We start from the raw sequence: 10,771 nt of genomic DNA, 5'->3' as shown, positions 1-10,771 counted from the left end.
AATGCCCACACAACAGGAACTTTTCTGCTCAGAGAAGAGCTTGCAGGCACCTTGGATTTAATAAAAGTGTTGATATTAGTCACGAATCAACTCCCTTCGGTCAACACCGCCGCATGCCCGTGCACGAGCCTCGGGGCCCTGGCTCCCGGCTGCCCCTGGGACTGGATCCTCTGGCCTAAAAACTACTAAATGAGCAAGGCTGTGGCTGCCAGTCACATGGGAACTTGAGCCGTATCTGTCGAGCTTCCTGCGCGGGCTGCTCTACTCCGGCAAGCGAAGGATCCCCACCAGCTTTACGCACCAGTTCTTAAGCGCGGCCCGAGAGCGGAGGGACACCCCTGACCGCTAGGACACGTGGCTGCAGCTGTCGCATCGTCAGCCCTGGCACTGTTTGACCTGATTTCATGGTAAGTCACAGCTGGATCGGGCTGTCGTTTAGCTACTACCCTGAGCTAAAGGGGCTGCAGGGCCCAGCCCAGCACAGGTTTTTTGGCAGCGAGGGGCCTGGGATAACACTGGCTATTTTTGGCTCAGGCTAAAATGCCTGGGCTCCACGTGCACCATCACCTGTGCTGTATCTTTTCCTCAAGGGCAGGGGAGAGTGGGAAAATACACAGCACCATGCACAGAGCCTTGGACTACACAAGAAGGTTGCTCCTGGCTTGGAAAAGGAGCAGCAGCTCAGGTGAGGTAGCCCCTGGCTGATGGCCAGGTTTGTTTTATTAGGTCTCAAACTAATCACTGCCCAAACCAGAGCCACCCATCCGAGCCTTCAAACAAGCACGGAACCTCGCCAGCCTCATCACCAGAAGCGAACGTCCCGTGGCCCAAAACACACCAAATGGCTCCAGATGATGCCAGGACAAAACGTAAAACCTGCCAACATGTCACCACTCCCATGACAACTGCACCTCAGAACAGGCCCATCGCCATTCCTGCATCTTACGCCAGCACCTCCAGAAACGTCCCGTATCTCATCCAGGGACAAGAGCTGGGCACCAGGGTGACCGCACGCTGGGCATCTATTACAGACGAGGATACCCATGACCAGTGTGGGCACTTTTCTCACAAGGAAACCACTCTCTCGCGCTCAATCTCTGTTTTAATCCTCAAAGGGAATTTGCAAAAGGGTTTTCACAGAGGAGCCTGCGAACTTCACTTCAACCACCTCCTGGATACAAAAAATGGTGTGTGCATGGATGTCAGCAGCCCACAAAAAGAAGAGCAGGGGTGGCAGGTTCTGTACAGGCTTGTTAAAGCAAGTGAGAGGCCTGGTGCCTTCGTGCGAGGGCAGCAGCTCCCTGCTTTGGAGGGCAGGAGGGAGAGAGATGCACGACTGCCCATCTGCATGGCCTGCCTCTTGCACACACGCAGCCTCGCCCAGCAGGACACTGGCCCCAAAGCAGCAGAGCGCACGGGCGCCGGGGACTGCCAGAGGCAGTGCCAGGCTCTTCTGTGACCAATAACTCACCGCCTCGCCTCCGAGGAGCCCACGAAAGATCTAAGGATAACACTGGCTGTTATAGTTTCATGGTAGGTCGGGCCAGAAGGGACCTGAGCAGATTTCATAGATTTCATAGACATCAGGGCTGGAAGGGACCTCGGGAGATCATCGAGTCCAGCCCCCTGCCCAAAGGGCAGGAAGTCAGCTGGGGTCGTAGGATCCCAGCAAGATAAGCATCCAACTTACTCTTGAAGGTGTTCAGTGTAGGTGTTTGAACCACCTCCGCTGGCAGACTGTTCCAGACCTTGGGGGCTCGGACAGTAAAGAAGTTCTTCCTTATGTCCAGCCTGAAACGGTCTTGCAGGAGTTTGTGACCGTTCGACCTCGTCATCCCTTGGGGCGCTCTGGTGAACAGATGTTCCCCCAGATCCTGGTGGTCACCCCGATAAACTTATAGGTGGCCATCAGATCACCCCTGAGCCTGCGCTTTTCCAGGCTAAAGAGTCCCATGGCTCTCAGCTTGTCATCGTAAGATCTGTTTTCCTGACCTCTGATCATGCACGTGGTTCTTCTCTGGACTCTCTCTCAAGCGTCTCCACATCCTTTTTGAATTGTGGAGCCCAAAACTGGGTGCAGGACTCCAGCTGCGGCCTCACCAAGGCCGAGTACAAGGGGAGAATGGTGTCCTGGGATTTGATTGAGAAGCATCTATGGATGCAAGCCAGCGTTTTGGTCGCTTTACTAGCCGCAGCATCGCATTGGAGGCTCATGTTCATCTTGTGGTCAGTGATGACCCCCAAGTCTTTCTTCCATAGTGCTAACCAACGTAGCACTGCCGAGCCTATAAGGGAGCTGCAGGTTTTTCCTCCCAAGGTGGAGAACCTTGCATTTTCCGGTGTTAAACACCATGAGGTTCTCGTCTGCCCATTTGCTGAGCTTGTCCAGGTCAGCCTGGATCACCCGCCTATCTTCTGGCGTGGATGCTTTGCCCCAAAGTTTGGTGTCATCAGCGAACTTGGCCAGTCCGCTCCTGACTCCAATGTCCACATCATTAATGAAGATGTTGAACAGGATGGGTCCCAGGACAGAGCCTTGGGGAACCCCACTGGTCACAGGACACCATGATGGGTGACTGCCATCAATTACAACCCTCTGGGTCCGACCACGAAGCCAATTTCCCAGCCAGCAGATCATGGTGGACCCAAGGCCACAGTTGGCCAGTTTGGCCAGGAGGTGATCATGGGATACCAGCTCAAAGGCTTTTCTGAAGTCAAGATATATGACATCAATCTCTTCTCCCTCGTCCAGGTGACAAGTCACCTGGTCACAGAAGGAAATGAGATTGGTCAAGCAAGACCTACCCACAACAAACCCGTGCTGGCTGTCCCTCAGGATGTTGGCCTCAGCCAGTCCATTAAGCATGGCCTCTTTAATAGACTTTTCTAATATCTTCCCTGGGATAGAAGTCAGGCTGATGGGCCTGTAGTTAGCCGGATCCACTTTCCTCCCTTTCTTGAAGATAGGCAGCACATTGGCCTTCTCCCAGTCTTCGGGCACTTCACCAGAGCGCCAGGAGCTCTCAAAGACCCGTGCCAGGGGCTGGGCTATGATGCTCACCAGCCCCTTGAGTACCTTGGGGTGTGGATTGTCAGGGCCGGCTGACTTGAAGGTATCCAGCTTTTCAAGGTGTTCCTTCATGAGGTCAGCATTGATGGAGGGCAGGGGATCTCCCTCACCCGGACCTCCCTGTCCCGTGGTGGGCACGAGTGTCCCATGGGACTGATGCAAAGTACCTATTTAATAGGTTGGCTTTTTCCTGGGTATCAGTTGTCCCATCTGGTTCAGCAGGGGTCCAGTGTTGCCCTTGCTTTTCCTCCACATCAAGTCTGACCCCCTGCCATGGCAGGAAAGAGTACTGGGGTCAAATGACCCCAGCAAGGTGATTGTCTAGCCTCGTCTTAAAGCCCCCCAGGGTAGGAGCCAGCACCACTTCTCTTGGAAGCTGGTCCCAGATCCTAGCCGCCCTGTGAAGTCGCGGCTCCTGATGTCTAGCCTAAATCTCCCCTCTGCCAGCTTGTGACCGTTATTCCTGGTCACTCCTGGCGGTGCTCGGGGGAACAGGGACTCCCCCAGTGCCTGCTGGTCCCCCCTGACTAGTTTGTAACAGGCCACAAGATCCCCCTCAGCCTTCTCTTGTGGAGGCTGAACAGGTTCAGGTCCCGTAGCTTCTCCTCGTAGGGCCTGCCCTGCTGTCCTGACCATGCGAGTGGCCTCCTCTGGACCCTCTCCATGCTGTCCACATCCCTCCTGAAGTGCAGTGCCCAGAGCTGGACGCAGTACTCCAGCTGCGGCCTGACCAGTGCCGCATAGAGGGGGAGGATCACCTCCCTGGACCTGCTCGAGATGCATCTGTGGATGCATGACAAGGTGCAGTTGGCCTTCCTGACCGCGTCCCCACGCTGCCGGCCCATGTTCATCTTGGCATCAGTGATGACTCCAAGATCCTTTTCTGCCTCCGTGCTGACAAGAGGGGAGTTCCCCAGCCTGTAGGTATGGTGCTGGTTTTCCTCCTCAGGTGCAGCACCTTGCACTTGTCGGTGTTGAATCCCACCCTGTTCTCATCCACCCACCCTTGTAACCTGTCTAGGTTTGATTGCAGCTTATTGCTCCCTTCCAGCGTGCCCACATCCTAGTGTCATTAGCAAATTTGAACAGGTGCTTTTTACCCCCTCGTCCAAGTCGCTGATGAAGATGTTGAAGAGTGCGGGCCCGAGGACCGAGCCCTGGGGGACCCCACTGCCCACATCCCCCCCAGGCCAAAAATTACCTGTCCACCACCACTCTCTGGGTGCAGCCCTCCAGCCAGCTGGTGATGCATCTGACTGCGTGGGTTACGGGCTCGGGCTACAAGGCACGGGCTCCACCCAGGCTGTCACCTGCACTGTATCCTTTCCTCAAAGGTTGTGGGCAGTGAGGAAAATATACAGCACCATGCACAGAGCCTTGGACTACACGAAAAGCTCACTCCCAGCGTGGGAAAGCAGCAGAAGCAGTTCAGGTTATGTACCCCGGTCAACAGCTAGATTTGTTTTATTAGGTTTCAAGCAAACAGGAGTTTAGAACAACCTTCATGCAAGTGGTGGGAGCAAGACCTGGCCCCAGGCAGCTGGGCGGGCTGCTCCGAGCACTAGTCGTACTGCAGCAGGGAGTGACAATGGAAAGGCAGCAGCTTCTCAGCCCCTTTCAGAGACAGCAGCTCGATGACCACCAGGCACTCGAGCACTTCGGCCTTCAGACGTTTCATCAGCTCGCAGGCTGCGCGCATGGTACCTGCACAGAGACGTCAAGTGGAGAAATGCAGTCACCCGCAGCATGCATATCAGTACAAAGCCCTGGCTCCTGCTGCTCCCGTGGGCATACAGGTGGCTCCTCATTTCAAAGAGCACAGGTGACAGCTCGCAATGTAGCCTGAACTCCAGCAGCCCGTACGGCATTCAGACGTACAGGGACCAAAGCGACAAGGGCGCGTAAAAGGAAACCCGCCCCCTTCCAAGTGCTCTGAAGACACGCGACATCCCCGCTACCCGCCTGGGCCTGGGCAGCTTGCATTTCCTCTGGGCCGTGATCTTGCAACGGGCTCCTCAGGACTGATTCCCCAAGACGCACCGTGACGGGCAGCCTGGGACCTGCAGCCAGGCAGGGATCACCAAGACCTCTGCCAGGAACAACTGTGCGAGGCCCAGGCTTGACCGGGCTGCTGCTCTTACCGCCCGTGGCAAGCAGGTCATCTACGAGGACCACCTTCTTTCCCGGCTCCACGGCATCCCTCTGGATTTCTAGTTCAGCCTGCAGGGTGGGAAAGGCCGGACAGTTTTAGCCACGTGCCCGCGGCACCGCTTTGCAACACGTGCACGTAGAAATGCAAGCAGATCAACCGCAGAACTGTCATGCCCTGGCGCATACGCCACGCCCTCTGCTCCTCAGGCTGCAGGAGATCGAAAGCTGCCAAGGAGGCCAGATACTGCTGGGGCCAGCCATGTAAGGGCAGCAGTCATGCACACTCTTCCTACGGGGGAACGAGCTCATCCCAGACCAACACCCCACCTGGCCGTGCCTGCTGGTGTGTAACATGCTGGCCTAGTGTTTGTGATCCCGATTCCAGGTGGCTTTGGGACACAAGACCCCCGGCACTGGCCCTGCACATCCTACGACTCCGGCTGCTGGAAGCCGCGGCAGGCGGGCACGAGATCCTGGGCGGGGCCCGTTCGCCCACTACCGCGGCGTCCGCCCAGCCCTGCGCGAGGGGGAGGGGGCTGGAGCAGCGTTCCTCAGCCGGTGGTACAGGATCCCCTGGGGGTAGGCGGGACCCCAACACGCTCTCTCCTGCCCTCTTTTCCTCTCAGAAGCCCTTCTTCCAACCTGCGGCACACGTTAATCCGTAAACAGAGCAGCCCCTGGAGATCTGAGGGTTGGGGTACTGTGTTCAGAAGCCGGGGGCCTCGCTACTTAAAAGGCTGAGAAGCAGCGGCTGGAGGGCCCAGGACGGCGCTTCCCCGCCCGCGGCTGTTACCTGGCCGTACTCGAGGGCGTAGGCCGCGGTCTCCGTGGGGCCGGGGAGCTTCCCCTTCTTGCGCACCGGCACGAAGCCGACCCCCAGCCTCAGCGCCAGAGGCGGCCCGAACAGGAAGCCGCGGGCATCCAGACCTGCGGGCAAAGCGAGGCGGACGTGGCGGCGGAAACCCGCGCTCCGAGGGGCCGGGCCGGGCCCGGCTGCCGCCGGCGCGCGGCGCAGGGCAGCAAGGGCCGCCGCTCACCCGCGATGTAGTCCGTGTGCGGGTGGGCCGCCCTCACGCGAGCCTCCAGGAGACCGACGGCCGCCCCGAAGGCCTCGGGGTCCTTCAGCAGCGGGCTGATGTCGCTGCAAGACAAGGGCCAGAGGCGCTGGCTTCCCGCCGCTCGCCGCAGCCCCCCGCGAGACCCGGCGCGGCCGGCTTAGCCCCGCCCCGCCGCGCCCCGCCGCGCCCCGCCCACCGGAACAGCACGCCGGGGCGCGGGAAGTCCGGCACCAGCCGCACGCGCCCGCGGAGCCGCCGCCGCAGCCGCTCGCCGTCCTCCATGCCGCGGCGCCTCGCGCGGGCGCAGCCCTGTGACGTCACGCGGGGCGTCACCGGCAGGGCTGCGGGAGGCGCGACCTCTCGCAGCCGCCGGGCCCTAGTGCCGACAGGCTCCGCGGCCGGGCCCTGCTGCACCCCAGGAGCCGAGCCGCCCCCGCGGGGTCTCCCACGCGCGCTCGGGAGGCCGCGGGCAGGGCAGGGCCGGGCAGGGCAGGGCAAGCCCCGCACCAGCGCCCGCCTCCGGCAGCACGAGGGTCGGCTGCCCCCCTCCCCCCCGAAAAAAAGCAGCCGGACTTGGGGTTTCCCGAGACCAGCGGGGGTTACGTGGTTGCCAGGCATGGCGCGATTAGCCCCCGCACCCTCCCACCCCCTTTCTTGTCCTGATCTGCCCCCCCGCTTCGTGCTGCACCCCGGGCTCGGGAGACGCCCGCTGGGCAGGCCCCAGGCGGGTGCCTCTGGAGCCCCTGTGACGTCACCTCGGCATTCTGCCACCCGCGTGACCTCACATGCTCTCCCCCCGGGCCCACGTGCAGCCTGCCCTGGCTGCCACCCGCTCCTCTGCAGGGTGATGACAGCACGGGGAGGGGGCATTCCCAGCCTCCTGCCCAGCGAGGGCAGCCCCACTGCCTCAGGCCGGATGGCACCCGGGGCCATCAGGATCCTGCGGTGAGCCCCCTTTAAAGGACAAGGAAGAACTCGCCTCTCGGGCTGGTGGGCACCTAGTGCAACGTGGGAAAGAGCAGGGGTCCAAAGCTGTGCTTTCCGGGATATTTGCATTTCTGGGACAGCGCCTTCCTGAGATGGATGAGTGGGAGGTCCAGGAAAGAGGAGGTCACGGCTGTTCCTTTCCCAACAGTTTCCCTTAGGACTAAGATTTTCCCAAGTCAAAGCTGCTAGAAAATCCTCTCTCCAAGAGCTGCTCCAACCTCCCCGGCCCTCAGCAACCAAGAAACAAACACAGGCGGCTCAAGCACATCGCTTTCCACTGGAGCGGAGGCTTGTCGGCTCCCTCGCCCGTTCCCCTGGAAGAGTTTCTTTGGCAGCTTTGCCAGCTCAGGTGCGGTGCGCTCAGCTCTTCCAGCCGCTCTGCTGAAAGGAAATCTTTTTCACAGCGCAAGGAAATCATCCAGGTCATTTTCTTGTGCATCACGGCGTGGAAGTTGTTCCATTTTTCATCGCCTACGGATGTGCGAGCTTCCACCAACCTCTCCTTTCTTGGCTGTAACGGTCCCATGCAAAGCCCATGCATGCTACCAGCACCGTGAGCAGCAAGCCCAGCAGGTTTTGTTTTGACCCGTGAGTCCATGCTCTTGGATGTGGTGGAAACACATCCCACACTGATGCACTGCAGGGGAAGTCCCAAGGACTCGTGGCATGCCGAAAGGGAATTTGCATGCTCCTAATGAAGCCTGGACTCCTCGGCGGATGCTGCCAAATCAACCCTTCCTAAAGAAGCAACATGGCATCTGCATTGCCCTAAATTATGCCCTGTATTGGCACATTTAAAAAGCAAATCACTGTGACAGCCCCATTTCAAAGACTGCCAGCTGAACAGTGCTCGACCTTCCCCTCTCATCTACTGTGCTTGGCTTCCAGTGCTGCTTCTCTCTCATAATCATTTAATTGCTTTTTTCAGCGATAGGAATTGCCCTGCTAGTCTCATTATCTGAAAAGGATGCGCTGAGGACTCAACTTCCAGCATTTCAGGCCAAAATATAATGCTGGACCAACACAAGTGAGAAGCTGAAGCATCCCATCAGACTAGCCCAGCAAGGGAGAATGGGATGATCCCTGTCGGCCCTCAAACACTAATGTGTACATCCCACGACAGTATTACAGCCGCTTGCCAATGATCACGTTGCAGGGCTTGGTGAAGCTCGATTCATGAATGCTCCTAAGCGTTTTGAGATCCTGATGTGAAAGGTGCAATGTTTTACATGGAAGCTGCGGTGAGCAAGAGATTAACACCTGCTTCACCTATCTGGGGCAGAGCCGTGTGTATCCTGCAGCAGGAAGGGATCTTCATCCAACCCCTGGCAGGCCTGCTGCTCCTTAATCCTTTCCCCGCGCTGTTTATCCCACCTCTCCTTGAAAACCTCTGATGGAGGAGGACGATGGAGATTTCCATCTCATTAAGGATGCTGAGACTTCAAGACAGGGCTTCGTTCCCAAATGGAAAAGAAACCAAAACACTGGTTCTCCATGAAGGAAAAATCTGAAAAAAACTCTCCTTCCTTTTGGGTCAGTTATGTTTCTTTTTGCTTTCAGCTTTTCCAAAAGTTCGAAACAAAAGCCACTTAAGAGTCACAGCCAAAATGTTTTGTGCCGGTAAGTGGGAAATCTCCTTCCACCCAAGTTTCTTTGAGCTGAGGGCGCTGGATATTTGGCTAGCTGCTGCAACCAAGTCCGATGAATCATAGCCTAGAGTTAGGGTTAGGGCTCTCATTGTGTGTCCTTGCTGAGCCTCCAGGACAGGGGACCTAATCTAGAAATCATCTCCCAGATGTCAGCAGGCCCACAGAAAGGGGAGAGCGACGTGGGTCTCTGTCCCTGGCTGGTCTTGCTAGCTCAGCTGGGTTTCTGCATGTGATCCAGACCAAATGGGTTTGGCAGAAAGGCCTCACTGCTGGCAGTCGAGCCTGCTGGCTCCTGCAGCCCAACCGTGCTACTAACCACATACTGCCCAGAAGGGTGTTAAATGATTTCAAGGGGAAAAGGATGAAAAGTCTGCTGAACTGGCAGTTGGAGGATGCATCTCACACCTGACCCTAGTGATTAGAGAGCTCCGAGTGGGGAGCCACCTTCTGGTGGGTGTTTTAACTTTATTCACGGGATTTTAAGTAGACTTTGAACACGGGTAAAAAATGAGCTGAGTGAGGGTATATATACCATGCGCCTAGCGGACAAGCCAGTTCATGGCATTAAAATAACAAACCTAAATCCAATTAATTTTCTAAGAAGGGGGTGAGGGGAGAACCCGAGCACCAAATATGTCCAATTCGCTCCTTACATTTCCTTTTTAAGAAGCCCAGAGTTTAGTTAAAAAAAAGTGCATGACAAAGTCACAACCTTGGCAAACTATAATCCTTCTTCCAACAATGCCTAGGATATCAGTCACACTTCCATGCCGTCAGAAACACTAAAGCCACGCCATACTTTGCCAATTCAGAGAAGTCTTCAAGAGCAATGAAGCCATGCTCATTGTGCTCGCTGCAGTCTTAATATCAGTCTAAGTTTCCTGATGCTATTAGGATGTTGGAGGAAGTTGGGGAGGGATACTTCTAACAATGGTAAAGACAGAAGGCTTCCTTCGCCAGTGAGGGTACCAGTAAGGGAGTGCTCCTGGCTTGGATAACATGGCTGTTATAAATTCTCCAGCAAGCTCCTGTTTTGCCTGCAGAAGGATTGTCTTCCCAGTCTGGACCAATGTTTCTTCAAATCACTGCCCGGGCAGCAACTCCCTTGTGGGTTCTTTCTTCAGCTGCTAGAAAATTTTGCCCTGTGATTGAACAGAAGTTAGTCTTTTCCAGTAGGCCTTCAGCTGCTTAGTGATGATATGGTATAGCATTGTGTTTGCATTCACTTTACCAAGTTTGGGTAAGAGAAGAGGAAGCGAAGGAAATGATTACGGCCAGAGGATGTCACAAGGCACGATCCATTTTTAGAAAATTCAAGACAGAATGGAAAAAAACTAAAGGGTGCATTCAGTGGGTTGCTCAGCTATTGAATAAAAATAGTTATCTATCAATTAGTGTTACATATACTAGAAATGCTTTTATATATATTTACCTTATTTGGTAAATGTTTTGATGTGGAGGCAGGAAATAGAGTATGAAAAACCAGGGTCCTGTCAGAATCAATGCTCTTCAACCGTGAACTATGGTTCTTGCTGAATAGCTCATCTGCAAATGGACCAGTACCAAATTAAGTTTTAAAACAGCGCTGAAGACAGAAGTCCTTCTCCCAGACAGGCTGGTCACCTGGGAGAGGCTTTTGGAGACTTTAGGACCTAGAGAGATTAACTTAAAATAATCTCAAAATGTTAACAAGGTTTATTTCTTCAGGAGTAATGCACATTTTTTTAAAATTTAAATCATTTGCTTGATATGCCTTTATACCATTTAATCATTTATATCTCATTTCTCTATTTTTTTTATTAAATTTATTAAAATGTATGCATCTGTATGTTTCTGACTTTTGAATTTTGGTGGGG

The 10,771-nt window shown here is 55.5% G+C and overlaps 1 protein-coding gene across 2 annotated transcripts; it reads right to left on the bottom strand.

The window, feature by feature from the left end:
* Positions 1-4,518: 4,518 nt before the first annotated feature.
* On the bottom strand, positions 4,519-10,649 carry APRT (adenine phosphoribosyltransferase). 2 transcript variants are annotated; one of them, XR_016444336.1, is made up of 6 exons: positions 6,476-10,649; positions 6,259-6,362; positions 6,015-6,148; positions 5,549-5,863; positions 5,212-5,290; positions 4,716-4,774 (listed from the first exon to the last, which is right to left on the bottom strand). XR_016444336.1 is itself a non-coding variant. In XM_090063884.1 (5 exons), exons 1-5 carry the CDS (start codon positions 6,559-6,561, stop codon positions 4,632-4,634), a joined length of 546 nt encoding a protein of 181 aa, XP_089920010.1. In that variant the 5' UTR covers positions 6,562-6,884; the 3' UTR covers positions 4,519-4,631. The 2 variants fall into 2 exon arrangements, 1 of the variants encoding a protein (XP_089920010.1); XM_090063884.1 differs by lacking the exon at positions 5,549-5,863 and having other exon boundaries at positions 4,519-4,774; positions 6,476-6,884.
* Between the last annotated feature and the right edge of the window lie 122 nt (positions 10,650-10,771).

The sequence above is a fragment of the Crocodylus siamensis genome, chromosome 9 (genome assembly GCF_052110815.1).
Source record: "Crocodylus siamensis isolate JL-2025a chromosome 9, ASM5211081v1, whole genome shotgun sequence".
Lineage (NCBI taxonomy): Eukaryota > Metazoa > Chordata > Crocodylia > Crocodylidae > Crocodylus > Crocodylus siamensis.
The sequence above is the reverse complement of the archived record's forward strand: the minus strand, read 5'-3'. Positions and strand labels throughout refer to the sequence as shown.

Bases quoted from the DNA above. Each gene is read 5' to 3' on its own strand.
- APRT (XM_090063884.1), bottom strand. From the start codon at position 6,561: ATGGAGGACGGCGAGCGGCTGCGGCGGCGGCTCCGCGGGCGCGTGCGG. The intron at 6,363-6,475 runs GTGGGCGGGGCG...CTTGTCTTGCAG, and splicing joins CGCCCCGGCGTGCTGTTCCG to CGACATCAGCCCGCTGCTGA. The intron at 4,775-5,211 runs GTAAGAGCAGCA...GTCTCTGTGCAG, and splicing joins TGACCTGCTTGCCACGGGCG to GTACCATGCGCGCAGCCTGC.